The sequence below is a fragment of the Cibotium barometz genome, chromosome 44 (genome assembly GCF_041138505.1).
Source record: "Cibotium barometz isolate CiBa-2024 chromosome 44, ASM4113850v1, whole genome shotgun sequence".
Lineage (NCBI taxonomy): Eukaryota > Viridiplantae > Streptophyta > Polypodiopsida > Cyatheales > Cibotiaceae > Cibotium > Cibotium barometz.
In genome coordinates this window covers 19,578,229-19,605,872 of record NC_141089.1, presented here as the reverse complement: position 1 = coordinate 19,605,872, position 27,644 = coordinate 19,578,229, and the positions used below count along the sequence as shown (strand labels likewise).

The following is a 27,644-nucleotide window of genomic DNA, read 5'->3' as shown; positions in this document are numbered from 1 at the left end:
GGCTCTGTGCGCAGCCAAAAATCCCAGCAGCAACCGTATGCAGTCGACCTTCTTCTCTTTGCATCCACGCATGAAACCTGCACGTAGTTTGCACGCCTCCCCAAAAGCGAGAGAGAGAGAGAGAGAGAGAGAGAGAGAGAGAGAGAGAGAGAGAGAGAGAAACGTGTAACTCCAAAAGTGGAGTTCTCTCTCTCCAAAAATATCCTAGGGCCCAACTTTAATGTTTATTAAAGTTTCCTAGGAGCCACTAAGGCCTAGGGGCCACCCCAAGGTTAGAAACATTAAAAATGTTAATGTTCTTGGTCCCCCTTCACACCTGAGGATGTCCACACATCATTTCCTTTGTCCAGGCACCACAAATATGAATCATTTAATATTTATTTTGCTCAGCAACCACCATGCCCACACTTGTGCTGTTCCATTTTCACAGGGTCATGACATACCCCCCTCTTGAAAAATGGCAAGCGTCCTCGATTGCATTCTGGTGATACAGCAAAATAGCCAAAGTGAAATATACAATATGGCAAGATCAGCGTCCCAATCTCTCTAAGCCAAGCACATGTAACATCATTCACTGCAAACCAATGGCGTAGTAAGAGTCCAAGTTGTATACCACTGTGAACCATACACAACCACAACATCCAATGTGACTAGTACACATATATCATAGAAGTCCCATAAACAGATGTACTGTCAACCATCAGTACCTTCGGGTGAGACAAAAACTGCACCAAGCGACCTCTAGATGTCATCTGAGCCTGTCTGTATCAAGGGAGTGGAGGTGCTACCCCCCTCTTGAGCATCAGGCCATGCTCCAGACCCATGCTCTGCTGAACCTGAATGAGCCAAAACAAGAGTCGGCTCCAACTCAAAGGCATCGAGATAAAGCTGCAAAACCTGAGGTGAATCTGTTAAGTCACCTTCCTCCATCCACTTCGCATCCATCGGTGAATAGTTCTTGAACTTCACAAGATAGCGACGGGAAACTTTACCTCGTACCTTTCTTTCCTTATGTGCCAGTATTTGCTCTGGAATAAGAACCTCATCAAGTTCCTCAACTTCCGGCTGAGCCTCATCTGATACATCCTCAGGCACATCCCCACGGAAAGGTCTAAGGAGACTCACGTGAAATGCATTGTGAATCCTCCAGTGATCTGGTAGCTTCAAGCGATAGGCCACCTCACCAATCTTTTCCAATACCTGAAAAGGCCCATAATAGCGCATGCTCAACTTAGGGAATAAGCGCTCTTTACCCTTCATCTTCTTGAGCCTAGCCTTTTCAAATCGCAAAAGAACCCAATCACCCAATGCAAACTCTAAAGCACGTCTGTGACAGTCTGCTGCTTTCTTTTGCTTTTGCTGAGTTTTCTGGAGTGCCAACTTAACTCTCCGATAAGCTTCATCCATATTCTCCACATATTGATCAGCCTCAAAAATCTTATCCTTTGTGTGCAAAATGGGTGGTACCTTCTTCCCCCCTTCCACAATCTCAAAAGGCGCCTTGCCCGTCGAGGTATGGACAGTGTTGTTATATGCAAACTCCACCAAAGGAAGATACTTTTCCCATTGTTGCTTGTGCTCTGACACTTTACACTTAAGAAGATCTAACACTGTAGAGTTAGCCTCTTCTGATTGACCATCTGTTTGTGGATGAAATGAAGATGAGAACTTGAGAGTTGTACGCATGTTGTCAAACAACCCTCTCCAGAACAAACTTGTCATCCGTGGATCACGGTCACTAATGATAGACGTAGGCAAGCTATGATACTTAAAGATGTTCGCCATGAACAACTTCACCATATGATCAACTTTGATCGTCTTACGCACGGGAATGAAATGAGCCTGCTTACTGAATCTGCATATGATAGTCCAAATGCCATCATTGCCCGTTTGTGTCCGTGGCAGATCAAATATAAAATCCATGGCAATGCTCTCCCATGGTCTATCGGGAATAGATAAAGGCTGTAGTAACCCTGGTGTCTTTTGACAGTCAAACTTTACCTTCTGACATACGATGCATTGCCTAACAAAGGCATCAACATCTCGTCTCAAGGTTGGCCAATAAAAGAAAGTCTCCATTGCTTTTACCGTGGCGTCAATACCTCTATGACCTGCATACGGTGGAGCATGACTTTCAATCATAACCTTGAGGCGCAATTGTGAGAGTCCCCCGGTCGGGGTTGAGCAAAATCTTGGCAAACACTTAAGCTATTAACATAATTAAACAATTTTAAATGGCGCAACACAATAGAGTAAGAAACTGAATTTTATTTTTGCACACTGCACTAGGGCCGGAAAGGGCCGACCCCCCTTGTAATAGAATTTATTATCAAGGAAAACTGTTACAAGCCTCACGGGCATTCACATGCCAAACTGTTCAAGTGCATCCATGATCATGAAAACAGCATTGCAAACAAATTTGTCGTAGACGATGGAATCCATAGCTTCACTTGAGAGTAGCTTCGTTCCTTGATTCCTTGAAGCTTGTCAAACGCAGCTATGCTCCACTGGCATCCATACACATACACATGTGTGTGCCAGGACCGAGACATAGGAGACCATATTGACAAAGCATTCGAATCTCAAATTTAAAAATTGCTTGCAAAATGCTCTTACCAAGTATTGGACGATCAATGTCGAGCTCCACCTCCGTGTGGACGAACTACAGCTTGAATGTGACCGTTTTCCACTTCCGGCTGAAATTAGGGTTTCTGATTTTTAGGGTTTTAAGCAGGTTATATGAGTCCAAAATTGGGCATTTTGGGCTCTTTAGATGCCTATGAGTAAGGGGCACAGCTTGGTATGGTTTCCTCCAAAATTAGGGTTTCTGAAATTAGGATTTCTGCAGAATTAGGGTTTCTGAAAATTAGGGTTTCAGCAGAATTTGGGGGCGGTAGAATGGTTAGGAGACTCCATATTCATTTAGAAGAGAGAGATAGAGTGAAAAGGTGAGCAACTGGAGGCTTAACTGTGAAAGGAAGAATCTTCAAGCTTTCCATTGGAGTTGGGAGCAAGAGGGAATGAAAATCAGCACTCTCACCAAGCAAAAAGTTAGAGAGAATAACAAAAATAGGCTCTCTTGAAGGGGGGCGCCTATTTCTAGAGAGAGAGTGTAGAGAGAGGTAATTTTCAAAATGAGTAATAGCATGGTGGCAGGTCCTCATACTGCCACCCAGTCCATAACCATCCCTTTTCCACACAAATTTAGTGGGAAGGGTGCCTGGACACTCGCCTAGCCGACCGGAAGGAAATTCTAGTCTATTCTTACTTATAGTTTGTCCGCCCGAGCTTTAATGAAGTGTGGACGCCCAATCTCACTTATAACTTGGGCGGACACACTTATTAAAGTGTGGACCTGCAAAACAAAGAATACATTGCTTTAACTCATAAAAAAAGTAAAGTGGTGTACTTACCACCTGTCTACAGCCCACAAACGAGGTCAGAATACAGTTTCACTCGCACGGTTCACAAGAGGGCGTCCCCTACATGTGAACTACACAAACAAATCTTGCATGCAATCAAATAGTTCATGCAAAGACAGGATTTTTAACTTGCAAACATGTTATGCAAGGATGCATTGAACAGTCTCCCTATTCATTTAGCTTGTAGTCCGTGGTACCACACTCTGGATTTGGGCGCAGATACACAATCCCAACCCATATATCCAGCCTACTGGCTCTCGGTGTAGACATAAGTCCCCAACCATAAGATGCCAGTCCATCCTACAGAACTCGTCCATAGGCCTGAAGCGCAGAGAATGCCCAAATAGTGACATCCTCCCCTGCTTCTAAACAGTTGACCGCAACTGAAATGCTTCCAAATATGCTTGAAGGAGCTGCGGATACTCCTGGAAGTATGTTTCATCCATCCATTTTGCATCCATAGGAGAATAGTTCTTGAATTTCACAAGGTAGCGCCTCTGGAGTTTGCCACCTGCAAACTTTCGCTCCTTATGAAACACAATTTGCTCTGGCTGCAATACCTCTTCCAGCTCTTCCACCTCTGGTGGATCTTCCATAACCGGTTCCAAAGGTTCCGGTCCCACATATTTGCGCAAGAGGCTCACATGGAATGCATTATGAATCTTCCAATGATCCGGTAAAGCAAGTCGAAAAGCCACATCATTGATCTTCTTGATCACCTTGAAGGGTCCATAATACCTGGTAGAGAGTTTTGGGCATGCTCTCTCCTTGCCAGACCTCTTCCTGAGTCTAGCTTTCTCAAATTTTAGCAATACCAAGTCATTCTCTTTAATGTCCAATTGCCTTCTATGCTTGTCGGCAGCTTTCTTATGCTTTGCTTGAGAGCGTGCAATGGCTGTCCGAACTTGTGAAAAGGCAATATCAAGGTCCCTGACAAAGTCATCAGCAGCAAATATCTCATCTTTTGTGCGTAAGATAGGTGGCAATACCACTTTGCCATAAATGATCTCAAATGGGGCCTTGCCTGTAGAAGCATGTACCGTATTATTGTATGCAAATTCTACAAGCGGTAGATACTTTTCCCAAGAAGATTTCTGATCTGTCACATAGCATTTAAGCAAATCCAACACAGCTGAATTTGCAGCTTCACTTTGTCCATCCGTTTGAGGATGATAAGCTGAAGAAAAATTCAGCTTTGTGCCCATGTTATCAAAAAGAGCTCTCCAAAAGAGGCTTGTTGTTCGGGGATCCCTGTCTCCCACAATTGATTTGGGCATACCATGGTGTTTAAATACCTGTGAGACAAAAATTTTGACCATATGTTCTGGTTTTATGGTCTTTTTGACAGGTAGAAAATGTGCTTGTTTACTAAACCTGTCCACAATTGTCCATATTGCATCATTGCCATTTGGGGTGCGGGGCAAATCCATAATAAAATCTATTGCAATGCTTTCCCATGGCTGGTCCGGAATAGGCAAAGGCTGAAGCAAACCAGGAGTCTTTTGCCTATCAAATTTTACCTTTTGGCAGGTGACACATGCACGTACATAGGCTTCTATATCTTTCCTCATACCTGGCCAAAAGAAGTATCTCTCAATCATTTGAGTAGTAGGGAGTATCCCTCTATGCCCTGCATAAGGTGGTGCATGACATTCATCCAAAACTTTTTGTCTCATGTTTGAAACCACACATAAGCAGTTATCCTTCATGATATAACCATCTTTGACCACATAAGAAGCATGTGTATGACCAGTCATTAAATCAGCCCATAAATCTGAAAAATCAGCATCCAAATGGTACATTTCTCGCATAGTAGACAAGTCTTGATGAGAAGCAACCGAAATTGCAGCCACATATGGTTTTCTGGACAATGCATCTGCTACCACATTTTTCTTGCCAGGAGTATGCAAAATCTGAAAATGAAACATTGAGAGAAAATTGGCCATTCTCATTTGTTTCTCAGAGAGTTTAGTTTGCGTAAGAAAGTACCGCAAACTTTGGTGATCAGTTTTGACAACAAATTCAGCTCCCAATAAGTAATGTTTCCATACTGTGAGAGCATGAATGACGGCCAATAATTCCTTCTGATAAACATCAAGAGTAAGTTCAGCATTTTGCAATCTCCTGCTTTCAAATGCAATGGCATGTCCTTCTTGATTTAAGACGGCTCCAATGCAATTGCCACAAGCATCACATTCTACCACAAATGGCTTTTGCAAGTCTGGAATGATTAAGACTGGCCCTGTGATAATGGCATTTTTGAGCTTATTGAAAGCATTAATCTCAACCTCTGTCCATTTAAACATAGGACGTTTCTTGGTGAGTTCATGCAATGGCGAAGCAATCATTGCAAAGTGAAAGATAAATCTCCTGTAATATGAACATAGACCAAGAAAGCTTCGGACTTCATGAATAGATTTAAGTTCTGGCCAATCTTTGATGGTTTGGATCTTTGCAGGATCCATTCGTACACCATCCTTTGATACTATGTGTCCCAAGTAGTGAATCTCTGAAAGGAAAAATTCACTCTTTTTGGCGTTGATCATAAGCTTATGCTGCCTTAGTTCTTCAAAGACCACTCTTAAGTGCTTTTTGTGATCCTCCTCATTCTTGGAGAATACAAGAATGTCATCAAAGAACACACCTGTAAAAGTTCTATGGTTTCTGAAAATTCGGTCCATCATGCGATTGAAAGTAGCCGGGGCATTTGTAAGACCGAATGGCATAACCAAATACTCATAGAGACCAAAAGAAGTGCGAAATGCTGTCTTATGTACATCCTGTGGCATCACTCGCACTTGATGATAGCCGCTTTTAAGATCAATGCGACTAAAACAAGATGATCCATCCAGCTTGTCCAAGATATCATCAATCCTCGGTATGGGAAACTGATTCTTGATGGTAATCTTATTTAATGCCCTGTAATCCACACACATACGGAATGAACCGTCTTTCTTTTGTACAAGAAGAACGGGTGAACAAAATGGCGAAGAACTAGGCCGCACCAAGCCTTTCTCAAGTAGTTCACCCACTTGTTTCATAATCTCTTCTTGTTGGCAAGCACTAACACGATATGCTGGCCTATTTGGAGGTGAATTCCCTGGAACTAATTCAATGCAGTGATCTTCTGGCCGTGAAGGAGGCATTACATTAGGTAAAGAGTCAGCAAAACAATCCCCGAATTCGCTTAAAAATTTCAGCCTCTTTAGTAAGAGTGTCCACATGTACATTACTGTGTTCCACATTATCACGTACAAAAACCAAGTACGAAGAAACACTCTTTTTCATTGCTTTATTGATTTGTATATGAGATACAACGGGGATAGTATCACCCGACACACCTGCATCTAAATGATGCTCTATACCTTTATACATAAAAGTGATTTTGTTGGTCTTGTAATTCTTGGTAGGCTCAAGGCGTGCATGCCAAGGTTTTCCCAGTAATACATCACATCCACTAAGAGGGGCAACGAGAAAGTTCTCGTGGTCGAGGTATCCTTGGATATGCATTCGCAGCTTTCCAATAAGGGGTGTAACCTTCACATCTTTTTCCAGAAAAGCTGAACATGCATGAATTTCGGGTCCCATGTCACCTACTTCAATCCCCAAGGCAGCAGCCATATCAGTGGAGATGAAGTTGTCAGTGGAGCAGTCATCAAACATGAATAAAGCTGGCTGGTCTTTTAGTTGTCCCCATGCTTTGCATACCATTCTATGCATGTTTGCATGTCCCGTGTTGCCCTGTACATCATATACCATGTTGACATGCACTTTAGGCTCTTCTGGCTTCTTATTCTTGTTAGGGCATTGTGGAGAGATGTGATCTTTACTACCGCATTTAAAGCATTTGCCTTCACGAATGTATTGTACCCTTTGTTGAGGAGTCAAGCCATAAACACCCTTTTTCTACCACGGTTTCTTTTCTTTTGCATTTTCAGCTCTTTGAGGGGGCTTTACATCCTTCAAATCTGAATTTTCAGCTTTGTGCATGGCTTTGAAATCTCTTCTAAAGGGCTGTCCACCCTTTTGCACATTAAAACCAGCTTTCTCCTTACCCTTGCCCAAGCTTTGGTCAATTCTAGATTGCACCCATTTGACATTAAGCTCTTCGGAAGCCAAGACCGAGTTTATGAGTTGACGAAGAGTTTGGTTTGGATAGATTTGTAGTCCTCTTTGGAAGATGGGTTGCAATCCTGACTCAAATTTCCTCTTCTTTTCTTCTTCAGTAACAGTCATGAAGGGTAACACTTCCATTAATACCTCCCAAAATTTGGAGACGTAAGAGGTAATGGACTGCCCTTCTTTTTGCTCCAACCTGTCCCACTTCCTGCATATATCCTGAGTAAAATTTGGAGGCAAAAATTGATCATAAAACTTTTGTTTGAATTCAGCCCATGTAGAAATGGTGTTGCCGGAAAGCATCTCGGCCAACCACCAATGAGCAGCAGTGCCTTTCATGTACATGCCCACATGTCTGAGTTTTGATGATTCTGAAAATTCTCCCTCATGAAAAGCAATTTCAAATTGGGAGATAAAAGATAGAGCTTTGGTAGAATCATATTCTCCATGAAAATACTCAAACTTAACTGTTTTGTCACCTGCAGTAAACTCTTTAGTCTTCTTCTTCTTATGTTGATGCGTTTCCTCTTCATCTCTCTCGATTGGTTGCTTATTTGCTTCATTAGTAGGAACATATCGCTCAATTCCATCATGAGGAGGGGCTGATTTATGAGTCGGTTCCTTGAGAAGACTTTCATGAGCTTTAATAGATGACCTGTGGGGAGGAGAAACATGTGCGGTAGAGGCATGATGAGAGGTAGCAGACGCCTCTTCTCTTTCCTGTCGCACAATAGATTTAAGCTTTGATGTTTCAGCTGCATGTTGATTCAAAAGAGGAGGCTTTTTAAACCTAAGCCCTCCTTCCTTTCGAGTAACTACATCAGCTTGTCCCATGAGGTAAGAGACAGCCATATCTCTTGGTTGAACCCCCAATTCCATGGCAACATTTTCCAATGCATCATTCACAAAAGGAGAATGCTTTGACACACGAGATACATGCCTTGACTGTGAGTCTTCATGCATATCCTTGAGTTGTTTTTGCATCATACATAATTGCCTTTTGAGGTCTGCAATTTCAGCCTGCATAGCATCATGTGCATCACTCTGTATAGCCTTCTCCTTACCACGGGATGGCTGTCCCATATATACATGAGTTGCATTTTCTTCCCTTCTAACATAAGATGGCTGTCCGGCATGTGCAATACCATCCTGTGACCCAAGAAAAACATTTTCAGCAGTGTATTGTTCATGCATTTGAGTATCATCATGCACATTGTCTCCTCTTGGCTTCACATATGTGCTCTTCCTTGGATTTACATCCCGTGAAGTACCTGTTTGGCTCGCCATAATGCTTAAGAATGCTAACAGCTAGTGTAAGCTAGATTAGGACCGTCTTCCACACAGAAAGGAGGAAGATCCTAGGCTCTGATACCAATGAGAGTCCCCCGGTCGGGGTTGAGCACAATCTTGGCAAACACTTAAGCTATTAACATAATTAAACAATTTTAAATGGCGCAACACAATAGAGTAAGAAACTGAATTTTATTTTTGCACACTGCACTAGGGCCGGAAAGGGCCGACCCCCCTTGTAATAGAATTTATTATCAAGGAAAACTGTTACAAGCCTCACGGGCATTCACATGCCAAACTGTTCAAGTGCATCCATGATCATGAAAACAGCATTGCAAACAAATTTGTCGTAGACGATGGAATCCATAGCTTCACTTGAGAGTAGCTTCGTTCCTTGATTCCTTGAAGCTTGTCAAACGCAGCTATGCTCCACTGGCATCCATACACATACACATGTGTGTGCCAGGACCGAGACATAGGAGACCATATTGACAAAGCATTCGAATCTCAAATTTAAAAATTGCTTGCAAAATGCTCTTACCAAGTATTGGACGATCAATGTCGAGCTCCACCTCCGTGTGGACGAACTACAGCTTGAATGTGACCGTTTTCCACTTCCGGCTGAAATTAGGGTTTCTGATTTTTAGGGTTTTAAGCAGGTTATATGAGTCCAAAATTGGGCATTTTGGGCTCTTTAGATGCCTATGAGTAAGGGGCACAGCTTGGTATGGTTTCCTCCAAAATTAGGGTTTCTGAAATTAGGGTTTCTGCAGAATTAGGGTTTCTGAAAATTAGGGTTTCAGCAGAATTTGGGGGCGGTAGAATGGTTAGGAGACTCCATATTCATTTAGAAGAGAGAGATAGAGTGAAAAGGTGAGCAACTGGAGGCTTAACTGTGAAAGGAAGAATCTTCAAGCTTTCCATTGGAGTTGGGAGCAAGAGGGAATGAAAATCAGCACTCTCACCAAGCAAAAAGTTAGAGAGAATAACAAAAATAGGCTCTCTTGAAGGGGGGCGCCTATTTCTAGAGAGAGAGTGTAGAGAGAGGTAATTTTCAAAATGAGTAATAGCATGGTGGCAGGTCCTCATACTGCCACCCAGTCCATAACCATCCCTTTTCCACACAAATTTAGTGGAAAGGGTGCCTGGACACTCGCCTAGCCGACCGGAAGGAAATTCTAGTCTATTCTTACTTATAGTTTGTCCGCCCGAGCTTTAATGAAGTGTGGACGCCCAATCTCACTTATAACTTGGGCGGACACACTTATTAAAGTGTGGACCTGCAAAACAAAGAATACATTGCTTTAACTCATAAAAAAAGTAAAGTGGTGTACTTACCACCTGTCTACAGCCCACAAACGAGGTCAGAATACAGTTTCACTCGCACGGTTCACAAGAGGGCGTCCCCTACATGTGAACTACACAAACAAATCTTGCATGCAATCAAATAGTTCATGCAAAGACAGGATTTTTAACTTGCAAACATGTTATGCAAGGATGCATTGAACAGTCTCCCTATTCATTTAGCTTGTAGTCCGTGGTACCACACTCTGGATTTGGGCGCAGATACACAATCCCAACCCATATATCCAGCCTACTGGCTCTCGGTGTAGACATAAGTCCCCAACCATAAGATGCCAGTCCATCCTACAGAACTCGTCCATAGGCCTGAAGCGCAGAGAATGCCCAAATAGTGACAATTGCCTGGTAACACACAGTCTACCATGCATCAACAAAAACCCATCTCTGAGAGTATAGTGCTCATGCCGCTGACCCTCAAATATCTGATCATACAACCTTTCAAAGTCCTCATCATGGGCAAATGGTTTGATCGCCATCTAAAGGACAAGGACATCAAGGTTGGGGATAAAGTCCTAATGTATGGAGTGCGAAACGAAAAGAAGAAGCTCAAATATGCTGGCAAGGGACCATATAGAGTATGTGAAATTACCCCGCAAGGTACCATCAGAGTGGAGACTCTCGACGGAGTTGAAACCATTGGATTCCTTAATGGGAGTAAATTCAAACGATACTATGACCCCCTGAGCCAGGAGGAGTTACATGCAATCCATCAAAAGAAGGCAGCTAAAGAACAATCTGAGCTTAAAAAGATACAAGCGAGAGTCGAAGCCAAAGAACGTCAACAGTGTGCTAGGAGACAACGAGAAGCCAACTTGGGAATTACGCAGGTATTTTTCGAGGAAGCAGAGGAGGATGCACTGGAATCTGACCCACCTCTAAGATACCCAATTGAGTTACAGAGTCCTTACGGGGAGGTGCTGTATAATGCATTATTGGATACAGGAGCTCAACACAATTTGCTATCATATGGCGTGTGGTGTCAACTGGGAAAACCACCTTTAACCAAGAGTTCTATCCAAGTTCAAGGAATCAACAAGAAGAAAACCCCTGTCTCAGGAATTCTGCACACTCCGGTTGCCTATGACAAGGGAACCATAATTCAAAGCTTTTTGGTTATGCCTGCTGGTACCATGGAAGGGACTGTAATCTTAGGGCGCAAATGGATGATGGCCACCAAGTGCAATATCGATTGGGCAACCAGACAAGTCACAACGCAAGAACCAACACTAGGTCTGACCGCTCAAAATCCCGCACCTAAGTCATCCACTCAAATATTACTTATGCACATCCTCGGGTCTAATACGTATCTGATGATAAGTCAATCCGACTAAGAACTGTGGAGCCCTGTAAGCGGTCCAAAATGTCATTGATCCTCGGAATGGGGAATCGATTCTTGATGGTATTCTTATTCATCGCCCTGTAGTCAATACACATGCGCCAAGAACCATCCTTCTTTTGCACTGAGAATACAAGTGAGCAAAAGGGTGATGAGCTAGGCTATATCAACCCTTTATTCAAAAGCTCCTGTACCTGACTCATAATTTCTTCTTGTTGGGCTGAACTAACACGGTACGGCCGTCTATTTGGTGGAGTACTACCAAGAATTAGATCAATGGCATGATCTTCTGGCCTTTCCGGAGGAAATTCTCTTGGCAATGACTCGGAAAAACAATCTTGGAACCCACATAAGAAATCAGTCCTGTCCTTATCTAACATAGACAAATTAGACTTAGACTCATCATCTTTTGCATCCTTTACATAAATCAAGTACGCGAAAAGATGCTTTTTCATTACTGATGAAATTGCCGAAGCTGATACAATAGGAACAGATTCCCCTTTAAGTTTTACATCCAAAACATGTTCTTTCCCTCTATGAGTCAAAGTGATCTTCCTATTGTATGTATCCACCACCGCATGTCCTCTGTGGCACCATGGCATTCCCAACAAAACATCACATCCATCAAGTGGTATGATGAAAAACTCTTCGCTGTCCACATAACCCTGCAAATGAAGCCTAAGCTTCCCAATAATAGGAGTGACGGGTTCTGCATACCCTAGACAAGCCATGTTAGCCTCATATAACGGCCCCATCTCCTCTGCGCGAATCCCCAATCGGCCAACCAAATCCGGTGAAATAAAGTTGGCTCTAGCACCTGTGTCAAAGAATATCAAGGCATTTTGATCTCTCACTTTGCCCCATGCCCTGCACAACTCAGTCTCTTCACCACCTGGCTGTTCCCCAACAAGATCAGGAACTAACCCTGCAGAAGGTTTTGGTTTCTTTGACTTGGGCTCTCCTTTATTGTCAGAGTCCTTTTGAGACTTTCGCTTGGGACAATTAAAAGACATATATCCCCCTTCTGCACAGTAGAAACATTTCCGAGCATCCCTCAAAGCCTGTCTCTCCTTAGGAGTTCTCTTGGGCATTGGCAACTTCTTATACCGCGTCTCTGTAGACCCTTTTGCATCACGCGAAGCATGCTCAGACTTTTCAGATTTCTTGCTCGAGTTCTTACTGCCTTTAAATCCAGATGAGACTCCAGTGAGTAACGCATTAGCTGTCATAGCATTCTCTATCATCTGTGACATGTTTGTTACTCGAGTCTTGATGCAGTCACGCACTTCCTTGGGCAGCCCACAACAATACTTCTCCACCTGCTCAGACAAAGGCACCGCACGGTAAGAAGTAACTGGGAGTAAAGCTTCCCAAAACTTCTTGTTATAATCTTCTAGATTTTCACATTTTGATGCATCCAACTTGTGCCATGCTGTCATTACATCCACCTCAAAAGTAGATGTGAGCCATACGGAAGTGAACACCTGTTTAAATTGTACCCAAGTAGATGGTGCTATGCCCTGCAGAAGAAGAGTAGACCACCACTGCAATGCATTGCCTTTGAGAAAAGTCGTAGCTTTTCTCACCTTAGAGGACTCCGTGTAATTACCACCAGAAAAAGCAGCATCAAACTGCTGTAAGAAGGTAAGTGCCTTTAACTTATCTTTGGCCCCACTGAATGTATCAAATTTCACAGCAGCTCCCCCTTCCTTATAATCCTTCGCCTTACCCATAGGCGTTAGATTATCGTAAGGAAGTGGCTTCACAAGATTGCTACGCCTAGCATTCATGCCCATCATAGGGTCAACATTTCCAATTCCCACACCTGGCATGCCATACATTCCAGCCATGTTTCATTATGCATACCGGGCTGCATGCCCCCATACATATTTGTTTGCATTCCAGGTTGCATGCCCCCAAACATGTTTCCTTGCATTCCGGACTGCATACCACCATACATATTCCCTTCCATACCAGGCTGAAAATTTGCTCCAAAAGTCCCTGGCATACCCATGCCTCCCTGAGGATAACCCCCAGTCATGGATTGGAACACAGAGCCACCACCAAAATAACCTGGATGCATAGTCTGCTGAGGAACAGATGGCTGTCCGAAAAAGGAACTCTGAGAATTAGCACCAAAAGCCTGTTGCATGTTCGAAAACTGTCCAAAAGATGGATCCTGTGGGAAGGCAGCACTATGACCCTGAGGAAGGTTCTTAGAACGCACCTTCTTCTTCTTCTTTTCAGGCTCAGAACGGGATCTCATAAATTCAGCAAACTTCTCACTTTGTGTGAGCTGCATAAACACATCCATTACACCAGCCAAACGATTTTTAAACTGAGCATCATCTTCCTCTTTACTAGGCATATCTTCTGGCTGTGTTACATCCTCATATTGCTCATCATCTGCAGAATGTTCTCCTGCAAGAATATCCTTAGATTCATTTCTCTCAAGAGAGGTCTCTTGCTCTTCCTCTTCATGATAAAAATATTTGTCTTCTGTATCAGACATGTTGCTGAATTTTTCAGCAATGACTTTCTTCGAGTCAACCACGAGCTCACCCCCTTAAGAAAGTTGATGATGGGTCCTGGCAAATGGAACCTTGAAACCGGCCTCTGGTAGAAACCAAAGTGCGGTAGACTAGCAATCACCCTTCCACTTGTAGTCCAAATATAAAAACAAATTTAATTGGAGCTAGAGTGCCCCAAAACTGAAATGAGAACGACACCTATTGGCCCCAAAGCTTGGCGCCCCTTTCGGTATTTCTCTATTCAAATTCAAAAAGATGTAAAGCTCAGTACAACAAAGCCAGCCAGGAGAATACACCTGTATGTCCGATCTGGCAGCCCACAAGACCTCTTAGCACAAAGGATTCACACACAGATCTGTGTCCCACAAAAGCAAAACTCTGTGTTTCCCTCTGATCAGCCAAGACCATTCAGCAGGGCAGCCTTGAGCACACATCTGGCATATCCCATGAACATGGTTCCACAACTCAGCACAAACATACATCCACTGTCCAATCTCTGTTTCCACCCTTTCAATCTGCCATACCCCTCCTCTCACAAGGGGTCAGATAACACAACTCTGCAGACATAAGCCAATGGAAAGAAAGAAAGATGGACAAGTTCAAAGCTTACCAAATCAGCACGTGGTTCTGCACTCGTGAGGCCAATCGTACCAGTCTGTACTCGCCTTCCCGCAACCACTTGACTGATGCACCAAATAAGCTCTGGTACAGCACTGCCTGCAACTGGAGATGCACCGCCCACTCTACTGTTTAGGTCTGGAACAGAACTGAAACTAGTTGTACCTATCCGTACAGGTCAGTAAATCCCCACTGTGCCTGTCCGTACAATCTCTGCAGCCGCCTATACCGTACTGGTCAGTACCTGCACAGCAGCCACCTGCTGTCTGTTTTTGTCAACGCAGCCTGAATCAGCGCCGCCTGAACCTATTCTGTCCGTACACCTGTACCTGCAGTCGTACAGCTACCACGTGGACTGTACCTACAGCTGTCGACTATACCTGCCTTCAGTCCCAGCCTGCGCCGCCTGAATCTGCAGCAGCCGTACCCTGTACTAGCAGAAGCCAACTGTACGGGCAGCCTACACGTGGACTGTACGGCCTGTCTGTACGGGCTCTTCTGTGCGCAGCCAAAAACCCCAGCAGCAACCGTATGCAGTCGACCTTCTTCTCTTCGCATCCACGCATGAAACCTGCACGTAGTTTGCACGACTCCCCAAAAGCGCGCGCGAGAGAGAGAGAGAGAGAGAGAGAGAGAGAGAGAGAGAGAGAGAGAGAAACGTGTAACTCCAAAAGTGGAGTTCTCTCTCTCCAAAAATATCCTAGGGCCCAACTTTAATGTTTATTAAAGTTTCCTAGGAGCCACTAAGGCCTAGGGGCCACCCCAAGGTTAGAAACATTAAAAATGTTAATGTTCTTGGTCCCCCTTCACACCTGAGGATGTCCACACATCATTTCCTTTGTCCGGGCATATGAATCATTTAATATTTATTTTGCTCAGCAACCACCATGCCCACACTTGTGCTGTTCCATTTTCACAGGGTCATGACACACAGCCCTAGTCTCCGGGCACTAGCCCGAGATGGGAAAACATCATTCATGCCCTCCTCGGTAAGGGGGAAGCTGAAGGGCAGGTTGGATCACAAGATGCCTTCTTGCGTACATGGCGCACAGGTCCCTTTCTCCATCATCAGACCACAAGATGCCTGACTCTCTCTCTCTCCCCAATGTAGTTTCTCTCCAAGAGCAGCCAGCCATGGAGGGAAACAACCGTCCCCAATTTGTATTTTGCCTCCTTGAGGATTCTTGGCATGTACATCTAGCCCTCAGGCTGCTATTCTTTTAACTAATAGAAGGATCTTTTAAAAAAGGATACCAGCCGCAAAGGGGCAGGAGGCAGTGTCAACTTGAGATTCACAAGAACGCTAGCCAAGAACTTGGCATGTGAGGCCACCTGACCTGACCTTCAGTCTGGCTAGAAACAACCTGCACTCTACAAAAAGGAGCCAGCCCAGCACATTTCCTTAATTTCAAGTCTTCTCCTCTCTAAGTATGGCTACACTGCACTTACACACTGCCAGATAGCACACATCTCTCATGCACACAAACATATCAAGAAGTCGTGCGACGTGGCCTAAGATTCAAAAACTAAGAAAATGTGACAGTCTAGACACATTGACATAAAATTTAGTTTTTTTGTGATTCTAGGGTGCACTTAACAAGATAGCTATACAAAGTAAATCATTTCGCTGAAACACATAAAATGATACTCACCTGTAAGGGTAATTGGGCAGCCCCGAATGAGAAAGGACAGAATTCTTCTCACCCCCTCCAAACCATGATGAAAAGAGTCTATTCTCTTTTCCATGAGGGGGTGAGTCATGATCTGTTGTTGTATCTGATAAGACTGAGCTTGCATCAAAACCATTTACTCGAATGGGAAGTTGCATACCACGCCGTTCACTAGCACCTTGGATCAACCTTTGTTTTCTGCGAACTTTGAAGCATAGGAGGAGACAGCCTGCTAGTACCACTCCAATTGTGACACCAATGGAGATGCCTATAATTACACCAAGTGACAATGAGGTGTTGTTCATCCTTCTCTCTTGGTCAAAGCATCCGTGAGCAGGTGGAAATGTTCCTGTAAGACCAGAACGTTAACAAAGACAGAGAATAGAGTAGCTTGGCTCAACCAAATGACTCTCACATGCCTATATACACATACTACATAGTCTGCATAAAGTTTTAAAATGGTAGTGATTGCCACTCAATACATTCATATAAACTTCACACATAGATTCCTTGATTATGACAAACAATGGGGTCGTGGCAGTGATATCTGGAGAAAGGCTGAATATGCCAAAAAACTTATGAACGTGAGTGACTTTGAGGACAGGCCATGTAAATAGGGTCGTGGCAGAGATCTCTGGAGAAAGGCTGGATGCTTCTCATATAGATTTCTTAGTTATTACAAACAATGTGTGTGAGTGACTTGAGAACAGGAAGTTGAAATAGGGTCCATGCATAGATCTCTGGAAAAAGACTGGATGTGGCAAAACTTATTGTGTAGGTAACTTTGAGAACAGGCAGTGTAAATAGGATCGTGGCAGAGTTCACTAGAGAAAGGCTGGATGTGACAAAACTTAGTGTAAGTACAGATATATGCAACATGTGTGCACAAAGCCACATCTCTCAACAGGCAAAAAATCGTTACAATCTGTTAAAAGCTGGCACATGGATAAGCTCTTAACACTTTGCACGTGGCATGTTAGGTTATAAGTTAGGGCTAGTGTTTAGCAAGAAATACGCCCATGCTGTGAGCTCAAATTAAATGGGGACAAAAGAGGCAATGATTCTGAGGTGTGGCACTCAAAATGGCTACCCGCCAGAATAACATGCGTGAATGCAAATAACATATTTAACACAAATTAACACAACTAACCCAACGCATTCAAACTTACACAACTAATGCGACTCAACACAAGTAGGCCTACCATTTTATGGTCTATAAATAGGACCTCTCTCCCCATCTTATACAACCTTATATAATTCATTTGGAGCAGTTAGCCAAGCAAAAGAACACCAACCCTCAAAAGACATTCGATTAGTAGAAATTAATGCAAATCAGTCCAAGGCTTCCATCTAAACCGTTGGGAGAGCTAGAGAGAAGACTACATAAGTTTGCCTTCCCCCCCTACACACCTTGACATCTTTGAGCGTAAAAGTGCTAAGTAAGCAATTCAGTCTAAAAGTCATTATAAAATGACAAAAGATTATGTACAGCCCATGTGGCATGAAATGCCCATTTACTTTCCAAAAGTTTCTAGAACAAGAAACTTTCCTAAAAGTCATCTTGTAAAACACAACAATGAATTACAAAAAGAGTTATATGAAGTCTTACATGTCCTGTATTAACAAAAATCCCCAAAGGATTGTTAGCAGTCATCTCCTGTATGTACTATATTACTCAGTAGGGAGTGAGGGCCATTGTTGTGGGTGTGCCCGCCCGTGTATGAGCTGGCCGACTTGTTTTCTGATGGCCGACTTGCTTCTCTTTTCTGGCTGACTCATCATGTACTGGCTGACTCATGTTTTGCTGGCCGACTGGTATTTATCCAGTCGTATGCTTCAGTGGCCGACCAGCAGCCCAGGTGGTAATAGGTATATATAACACTCTTCCCCCCCCCCTTCTCTCAGTTTGTACCGGATTCAGGTGTATATAGCAGAGTTTATACAGCCTTCTCCTCTCTTGCATTTCTGTACTTTCTGCTCTCAGTACTTTGTCTCATTTCCACTGCCCATTTTGACAAGGTATCAGAGCCCCAGGTGGCTTGAAGATTCAAAGACGGTGAGAGCATTCGGGACTGCTGCATTTGGTGCTGATTGGTGTATTGTTGGGCTGTTCGGGACGTGGAGAAGAAGGTAGAAGGCAGCATCACTGTTGGACAGCCACCTTGCATTTATTTGCAGCCTCCTCTTCATATTTTTTTTCCCACCCACCCTCCCTTGACAAGACCAACTAAACCCCCGAGATGGCAGAGAAACATGTGAAGATCCCCACCCTCCTGACATTCCCGGTGGACCAACAGTTGGATGGCATCTAGAAGGTAGTGATGGAGTCTGTCTTGGAGTCTTATGATTTGGCTGATTTCATTGTGGTTGGAGTTCCAAGGCCAGAGTTGGAGGAGGAGCTTTCACTATCCACTAGGAAACAGCGGGAGGCTCAGGCACAGTTGTGGGATCGTGTCAATGCCCGTGTGTGTTCTTTCATCTTCCTTAATTGCACACCCCAAGTGATCAACCACATCAAACACATAATGCTGGCTCGAGGGATTTGGCAGCACTTGGCTTCTTTGTACAATAGGGTATCGCCCATGAAGAGAATTTCCTTGGAAGTGCAGATGCGAGTGATGAATCATGCAAAGTCTTCGACGATGCGAGAGCACATCAACAAACTCCAGGCTCTTCAGCAGGAGGTTCTTCAGGCTAGGAAGGAGATATCATCAGAGGATATGGCCATCACTTTGCTGTCTCATCTATCCCCTCAGTACTCAGCTTTCTATTCTTCTTTGATCACCACTAGGAGGCTCAGCACCATTACATGGAAGGAGCTTGTGCCGATGGTTTTGGACCAGGAAAAGCGGTTTTTGAACCCTCCACAAGACAGAGGTTCTCAGGCTTTGACTAGCCAGCGGTCGAAAGGCCACAACAGCAGCAACAAGGGCAAAGGGAAGTCTTCACCGTCGAAGTCTTCTGAGAAGAAGCCTGACTCAGGGCGTGATGCTTTGAAGGCCGAGCGGACCTATAACCATTGTGGCTAGAAAGGTCATTATTGGAGGAAATGTCCTCAGCGGAGCACCGAGAAAGGTGTTGATTCCTCAGCTGCAACCGCAAAGATTCCAGCTTTTGTGCACTTGGAGATTATGGACGCTGAAGCTGCATCTTCTTTGAGCAGGGATGTCAAAACCCCACAGATTCCCTCGTGATCGATCTTGGTTCGAAACTCGAATCCTGCAAACAAACGAACAAACAAGCAAGCAAGGGGGTGCAGGCCTGACTCACCTCCCAACCATGACAGCCGTGGGCAAGCCCACAGTCTTGGCTGTCCCCACCGAGCCACGAGCTGAGCTAACTAGGATGACGTACCGACCAATCTCCTCCTCGCGACGTCCCATACCGCCACGAAGCTGCCCTCGCGGGCCTCGAGATTGCTGTCGGCCTCGGCTGCATAAAGCAGGTGCACGTCTGCACTAGATCCAAGCTCCAAGACCATAGAGCTCTCACAAACTCGCGAGACTCTCTATATTACAATAACTAACCTTGGCCACCCTTTTATAGGCTCTTGGCCGGTCATCGGGCGTCCACACTTGGCCGCCCGCCCGTCCATACTTGGGTGCCCGCCCGTTAGTATTTCCCTAACTCAGCTCGTCAATCAGCCTGCCTAGTTCCAAGCTTCCCCAAGCCTCGAAACTAGTCTTGCATGCGTATAGCACACGGTAGATACACACTGTGCACATGACATACTCCCCTTCCTCTAAGAGCTCACTCCTGAGCTCACTAAAAAGCCAGGGTAATCTCTCTGAAGAGTAGTCAATGTCTCCCATGTAGCGTCCTCCTCAACACGATCCTTCCACTTGATCTTGTATTCCGTGATAAGCGTATTATGCAATCTTCTTTCACGAAATCCAAAAATCTTTTCAGGTTCGTGCGGAACAAATGTCATGTTCTTGACATCTATAATTTCTTGAGGAGTTTTTAACTGATCTGCTCCACCCAGTACTTCCTTAAGTCTACTGACATGAAATACAGGATGAACTTTCACATGAGAAGGCAAATCCAATTCATATGCAACTGAACCAATCCGTCGTGTGACACGAAATGGTACACAGTATCTAGGGGATAATTTCGGAGATCTACCTGTCCGTAAAGTCTCGGAATCTTTCGGAACTCGCAAATACACCATCGTTCCTTCAGAGAACTCTCTGGGTGAACGATGTCTATTAGAATAAAACTTGTCTCAGTCTTGAGCACTTCTAATAGATTCCTTTGCAACTTGTAACATTTCTTACATATCTTGCAAAAAATTACGTGCTGCATCATGTTGAAGTCCTGAGAATCCTACTGTAACAGGTGATCTTGGTTGAAAACCATACATAAGCATGAAAGAACTAAAACCTGTACTCGTATGCTTAGTACTGTTATATGCAAATTCTAACATAGGAAGATAATCCTCCCATGAACTCTGTCTTTTGGATACATATGCTCGAAGCATATCCTCCAAAATCTGATTCACTCTTTCAGTCTAGCCATCAGATTGAGGATGATCTGAGGAACTCAAATTCAAAGTTCTTTCCAACTTCTCAAAAACAAGTTTCCAAAAATCACTCGTAAACTTAGAGTCCCTATCACAAACTATGTCCTGCGGTAACCCGTACAGTCTAAACAATTGCTCGATAAACTGCCGAGCTAATTGCGTAGCTGTAATAGACTTCCGGGTCGGTAAAAAATCTAGCCATTTTTGAGCGATCTACCACAACCCAAATAGAATCGTGGCCTTGATGTGTTCTTGGCAATCCGGTAATAAAATCCATGGAAATACTTTCCCATTTATTACCTGGGATTTGCAAAGGATGCAACAACCCAGCCTGTCTAAAGCGTTCAGCTTTATTTGCCTGACAAATTTGACACTTGAGAACATAATCTTCTACATACCCTTTCATCTTCGGCCAATAAAAAAGTGTGTTTCACTAATGATAGTGTCCTGTGTACCCCAAGGTGTCCAGCAGAAGGGGCGTCATGACACTCCTTAAGAATCTTGGACCTAATGTCCGGGATCTGTGGTACACAAGTTTTGTCATTACGGAATAGCAAACCATTCCGAATCATCCACTGGCCTCCTGCAGCCTGAATAGTAGACTGCTCAGTCACCGAGTCTTGGTCAATCAATGAGCTCCCGTCTTGGATCTTCTGCCAAAATGGACCAAAATAACTATCAGTCCTGCAAAGCCCTCTCAATGAGGGAAATAAGTCAGTAGAAATCTCGGTGAACGACAAAGTATTCACCTCTGTAATTCGACTAAGCGCATCTGCAATACTATTCATGGACCCTTTTCGATAACGCATCTCAAAATCAAAATCTTCCATTAACTCTGCCCAACGAGCTTTCCTTCCTCTCAAATCATCCGCATCACACACATACTTGATTGACTGATGATCAGTCAATACCACAAACTTGGAGCCATATAAATAATGTCTCCAAACCTTGAGAGCATGAATCACAGCATAAAGCTCCTTCTCAAGGGTTGGCCAACGAGATTGAGTGTCGTCTAGCTTTTTACTTTCAAAAGCAACCGGTCTACCATCTTGAAATAAAGCAGCCCCGATAGCATAGTCACTGGCATCAGTTTCAAGAACATAAGGCCGACTAGAATCAGGCAATGCTAAGATAGGTGCTTCCTTGACTTTATCTTTCAAAAGTCTGAAGGCCATATCCAAATCGTTATTCCAAGTGATAGGCTAATTGGACTTACGTCCACGACCTTTCAATAAGTCAGTCATCGGTAGTGTGAGCTGAGAGTACTCCCGTACAGATTTCCGAAGAAAAACTACAAAACCGAGAAAAGAACGAAGTTGTTTCACTGTTCGTGGTATAGGCCAGTCCAAAACCTTCTGAACTCGGTCATAGTCAATGCTCAATCCATCTCTAGTGATCTTGTGTCCCAAGTAAATGATGTCAGTCATAAAGAACTCACATTTACTTAACTTAGCATATAGTCGATTCTGTCTTAAAATAGCTAAGACAATCGTGAGGTGTCTCACATGATCCTCAAGAGTACGACTATAAATCAAAATATCATCCAGGAACACCACCACAAATTTCCCCAAATGTTCACGAAAAAGATCGTTCATCATTTGCTGGAAAGTGACTGGAGCATTGGTTAACCCAAAAGGTAATACGAGAAACTCGTAATGGCCATACCTAGTCCGAAAGGCAGTTCTTTCGACATGCCTTTCATGAATACGTATCTGGTGGTAGCCAGTACGTAAATCTATCTTCGTGAAATATTTCGCTCCTGCTAACCGGTCAATCAGGTCATCTGATCTAGGGAGAGGATAACGGTTCTTAATGGTCAGCTTGTTCAATCTCTTGTAATCTATACACATTCTCCAAGTATTGTCCTTCTTTCTTCTAGGCAACACAGGTTCACCCCAAGGTGATTTACTCGGACGGATCTTGCCCATCCTCAAATAATCTTCGAGTTGCTTAGCCAACTCATCTTCCTCAGCTTGGCTCATCCTATAAGGTGGAATACTGACAGGATGAGCACCAGGGATCAAGTCAATACGATGATCTACTGCCCGTTCAGGTGGTAAACCCGATGGCAATTCCTTAGGAAATACATCTTGAAATGAATGAAGTATCTTCTGTAATTATTTGCTTTCAAACACACTTAATTCATTTACATCCAAAGAAGGGATGAGAAAAGAAGAAAGTGGAATCAATACACAATGGAAAGTACTATACAAAGAAGAATCCATTATATTTCCAAAATCAATTGTATTTACAAGAGGTCCCTGAGAGGGATGAATACAATCACCTAAAATACTATACTTCGTGTCCCTATACTGAAAAGAAAAAATATGACTAGACCAATCTATCTGGACTTGAAGAGTCTTAAACCACTCAATCCCTAATAACAAGTCTACATTTTCCAGATGCATAACATAGCATTCCAGAGTATCTTTGTAGTCCTGAATCTGGATTGGAAGCATCTCCACCTTGCGATCCCAAACTTGCCTTCCCGCAGGTAGGCGTACCTCATAGGTATGGTCGCTGAGTGTCGTATCAAGACTCAATTTCTGCACAAGTTTGTAGTTAACAAAGTTATGCGAACTACCAGGGTCTAAAAGAATGTGAATTCTATGGCCACTCACTTCTCCATAAACTCGGAGAAGATCATGCATGCCAAATACCTTAGAATTGAACAGACAATCAGAACAAGTACTAGGGTGAGAAAGTACAGTAATTGACTTACCTGTCAAAGACAACTGGTTAGCTGCCTTTGGCTTGGGTCCTGCGTTTGACTTGGTACCCTTTTGCTTCGGGCACTCATTACGCATGTGTCCTTTTTCTTCGCAGATAAAACAACATCCTTCCTTCTTGAGCTTCAAAGCCCTAAGGAGTCGTTTCTTCTTCGCTAGTGTTGAACTGGAATTCTTCGAAGGTTGGTCCGAAGACTTTCCTTCAGTCGTGTTAGCCATAGGTGCGGAGAACTTTCTTTTATGCTTGTTTCCCTGCTCGGTAACGGGTTTGGACTTGGAAGAGACCATCGTATTATCATAGATACGAGCTGAATGAATGGCCTCGTCCAAAGTTTTACATTTGTTATTTTTAACCTGTAATCGGTACGAGTCTGGTAAACCAGCTACAAAAAAACCCCAAAAGAGTAGTGGGATCCATCTTTGTAGCTTTCATATGCAAGTCACGAAACTTCTGGAGGTAGACCTCATAAGTGAGGTGCTGCAAGGTCATGGTCAAAGCTGAAAACCGGGCAACAACATCGTAGTCATCCTCTTTCTTGAGGAATTCTTTCTTGAAGATATCTTCAAATTGTGCCCAAGTCGTTGGCTTAGGGTTGAGTTCCTTCCACCAAAGCAAAGCTTTGCCGGACAGGAAACCTGCTGCTAATTGGATCTTCTTTCCATCATCATATGGATGAAACTGAAAGTGAACTTGCCACTTGTGTAGCCACGTGTCCACGATCTCCTTGGTGCGTTGCTTTTGCTCGCCCCCGAACGGTTCCGGAGTAATGTTGGGGCCTAAAGCTGAAGCCAAGGTATCCATACCCGAGAAAGTAGAGAGGATAGTGGTCAATAGAGCGATGGAGTTTTGCAAAGCTTGCATCTAGGCTGCGATTTGTGCCTGACGTTCCGTCGAAGAAGCTTCGAGAGCCACTTTGAACTCTTGGAAATCTGATTTTGACACAAAATCGTCAAAAAGATCGTCATTGGTACCTTCCGTAGCCGGCAAGCCTTCGCGTTCCACGAGGGGCTCCAACTCTGATTCTTGGGTCGACATCGTGAAGAGGGTACGTGGAGAGAAAATTCAATCTTTGCACAATGAAAGTGCGAGCGAACTTGAGAGCTTGAGAGCTTGAAAATTTGAGAGGTGTGTGGCAAGAAGCCCACTTGAGGGGGTTTATAAAGGTTTTCCAAAAGAACTAAAAGCCCCTAAAAGCTATGCTTGGCTTTTTCTTTGCTTTTGTGTTTTTTTTTCCTTGAATAAATGTATGTGTATATATATATATATATATATATATATATATATATATATATATATATATATATATATATATATATATATATATATATATATATATATATATATATTCAAGTTTCTTTAAAAAAAATAAAACACATTTAACCTTGGAGGGGGGGGTTTAACCTTTAAAAAATAAAAAAAACGAAAGCCCAAAAACGAGTGCTTTTCTTGTTTTTTCTTTTTTTTTTCTCATCCCTCCTGGATTAGCCCGCCGTGTCTGCTGACGTCAATACTGCCGGCTGCTTTCTTGCCGTCGCCTCCTCGCTTGCCGTCGGATGCTGAAAACCGGCGCCTTCTCGCCAGCCTACGCCTGTGACAGCTCGTGTAAGCGTGGCCATAAGGCCACGTGAGCCCCTGCCTTGCGTGGACTGGGCGCTGGCCTGGCCTGGCCTAGCCTGGCCTGGGCCGCCTACACTAGGCTGCGTAGGCCTGGCTACGTAGGCCTAGGCGCCCGCCAGCCTGCTGGCCGCCTGTAGCTGCTGGTAGTCCATGCCTGCGCATACCTTAGCCCACGCCTGCGCCTACCTCAATAACCAGCCAGCAATGCAACCGACGTTCTCTCACGATCTCTCTCTTACGCGTTCAACCAAAAAGCATCATGCTTTTCGTTTTGTTTTCTCTCTACGTTCATGCGACTGCACAAACGATTCAGGCCTCTTCTTCATGCAAATCAACGACCCTACTTATACTACCATCTCCCCTCAACATGGGTGTCTTTGATGAAGAAAAAACACATACTAAATCTGAAAACTGTAGTATGCACAAAAAACACAGCAAGTTTTTTAACACATACCGTTCTTCGACCTCATCTTCTCCACCTACCGACTTGCTCGTTCACGAGGTATGCTCTAATACCACTGTCAAAACCCCACGGATTCCCTCGTGATCGATCTTGGTTCGAAACTCGAATCCTGCAAACAAACGAACAAACAAACAAGCAAGGGGGTGCAGGCCTGACTCACCTCCCAACCATGACAGCCGTGGGCAAGCCCACAGTCTCGGCTGTCCCCACCGAGCCACGAGCTGAGCTAACTAGGATGACGTACCGACCAATCTCCTCCTCGCGACGTCCCATACCGCCACGAAGCTGCCCTCGCGGGCCTCGAGATTGCTGTCGGCCTCGGCTGCATAAAGCAGGTGCACGTCTGCACTAGATCCAAGCTCCAAGACCATAGAGCTCTCACAAACTCGCGAGACTCTCTATATTACAATAACTAACCTTGGCCACCCTTTTATAGGCTCTTGGCCGGTCATCGGGCGTCCACACTTGGCCGCCCGCCCGTCCATACTTGGGTGCCCGCCCGTTAGTATTTCCCTAACTCAGCTCGTCAATCAACCTGCCTAGTTCCAAGCTTCCCCAAGCCTCGAAACTAGTCTTGCATGCGTATAGCACACGGTAGATACACACTGTGCAGCTGACAAGGGAGGCGGTTGGTCTCCCCGTTGGGGATACTCGGGAGTGGATTCTAGACGGTGGTGCTTCTAGGCACGTGACTCCATTACAAGATCTTCGAAGGCAAACACGTCACATCTTTATTGGTGACAAATCCACTATCCCGGTTCACAATGAGGGTAGGTTGGAGATCGTTCCCGATGGCAAGGAGGGAAGCATTCCTCCCAGGTTCTTTATGTTCCATCTCTTGGCTTTCATCTTTTGTCAGTGCATGAGGTTTGCAAGACTGACATGCGGATGGAGTTTGATGAGCATTTTGTTGCTATCCAGGACAAAGCAACGGGCCAGGTTGTTTGGAAAGGCGGAGTGAAGAATGGGATTTACAGACTCTCAGCACTCTCTTCTCTTACGGGTACTCAGCTTGATGATTTGTGGCATTTCCATTTTGGCCACTTGAATGTTGATGCGTTGTGGGAAGTAGCATGGGGAGTCTTTTCCGAAGCAAGCTACTAGGCAGGCTTCGAAACCATTGAAGTTGGTACACACTGACTTGTGTGGACCTATGCAGACCCCATCTTTGGGAGGTTCCTTGTATTTCATGCTGCTTGTGGATGATTGCAGCAGGTTCACATGGGTTTATTTTCTCTCAGAGAAGGATCAAGCCTTTGCTCGGTTCAAGGATTGGTATGTTATGGTGGAAAAGGAGTCTTGATTGCCGGTGAAGACTATTCGGGCTAACAAAGGAGTCTTGATTGCAGGTGAAGACTATTCGGGCTAACAAAGGAGAGAAATTTTCTTCTAATGCTTTTGTGCGGTTTTGTGCGGAGCATGGCATGAAGCGGGAGCTGGCCAATACAAGGTCGCTTCAGAGAATGGAGTGGTTGAGCGAAAGAACAAGACTGTGGTGGAGATGGCGAGGACGATGTTGGAGCATTGTCATCTTCCTCATCCACTTTGGGAAGAGGCTGTGGCTATGGCTATCCATACCCTCAACCGATCTTCGACTAATTCAGTACCTAAGATGACTCCATTTGAGGATTATTTTGGCAAGAAACCAGATGTCTCCCATTTTCGTGTTTTTGGGAGTGATGCCTATGTTCACATACGAAAGATGCAGAGGGGGAAGCTTGACTCAAAGTCCCATAAGCTTGTTTTTGTGGCATATAACTCTCTTTCCAAAGGCTACAAGTTATATGACCTAGAACGAAATGAGGTTGTTGTCAACAAAGATGTTGTCTTTGATGTGCATGTTCCAGCTTCCACTGTTGAGGAGCCACCACTTCTTGGAGAACCAGATGAGTATGAGGATGATTCCCAGGCTATTGTTCGAGCTAGCCAGCCCCCGTCAATTGTAGAGGTTGAGCCCGAGGTTG

The 27,644-nt window shown here is 44.2% G+C and overlaps 1 protein-coding gene across 1 annotated transcript in view; it reads right to left on the bottom strand.

Annotated features, from left to right (window-relative positions):
- Positions 1-27,644, bottom strand: part of LOC147613042 (calcium/calmodulin-regulated receptor-like kinase 1) — a 55,737-nt gene that overhangs the window by 9,730 nt on the left and 18,363 nt on the right. Inside the window, exon 2 of the mRNA XM_086782336.1 lies at positions 16,331-16,697. Coding sequence (XP_086638462.1) covers positions 16,331-16,653 — 323 coding nt within the window. The 5' untranslated portion in view covers positions 16,654-16,697. The remainder of the gene's footprint in view (positions 1-16,330; positions 16,698-27,644) is intronic.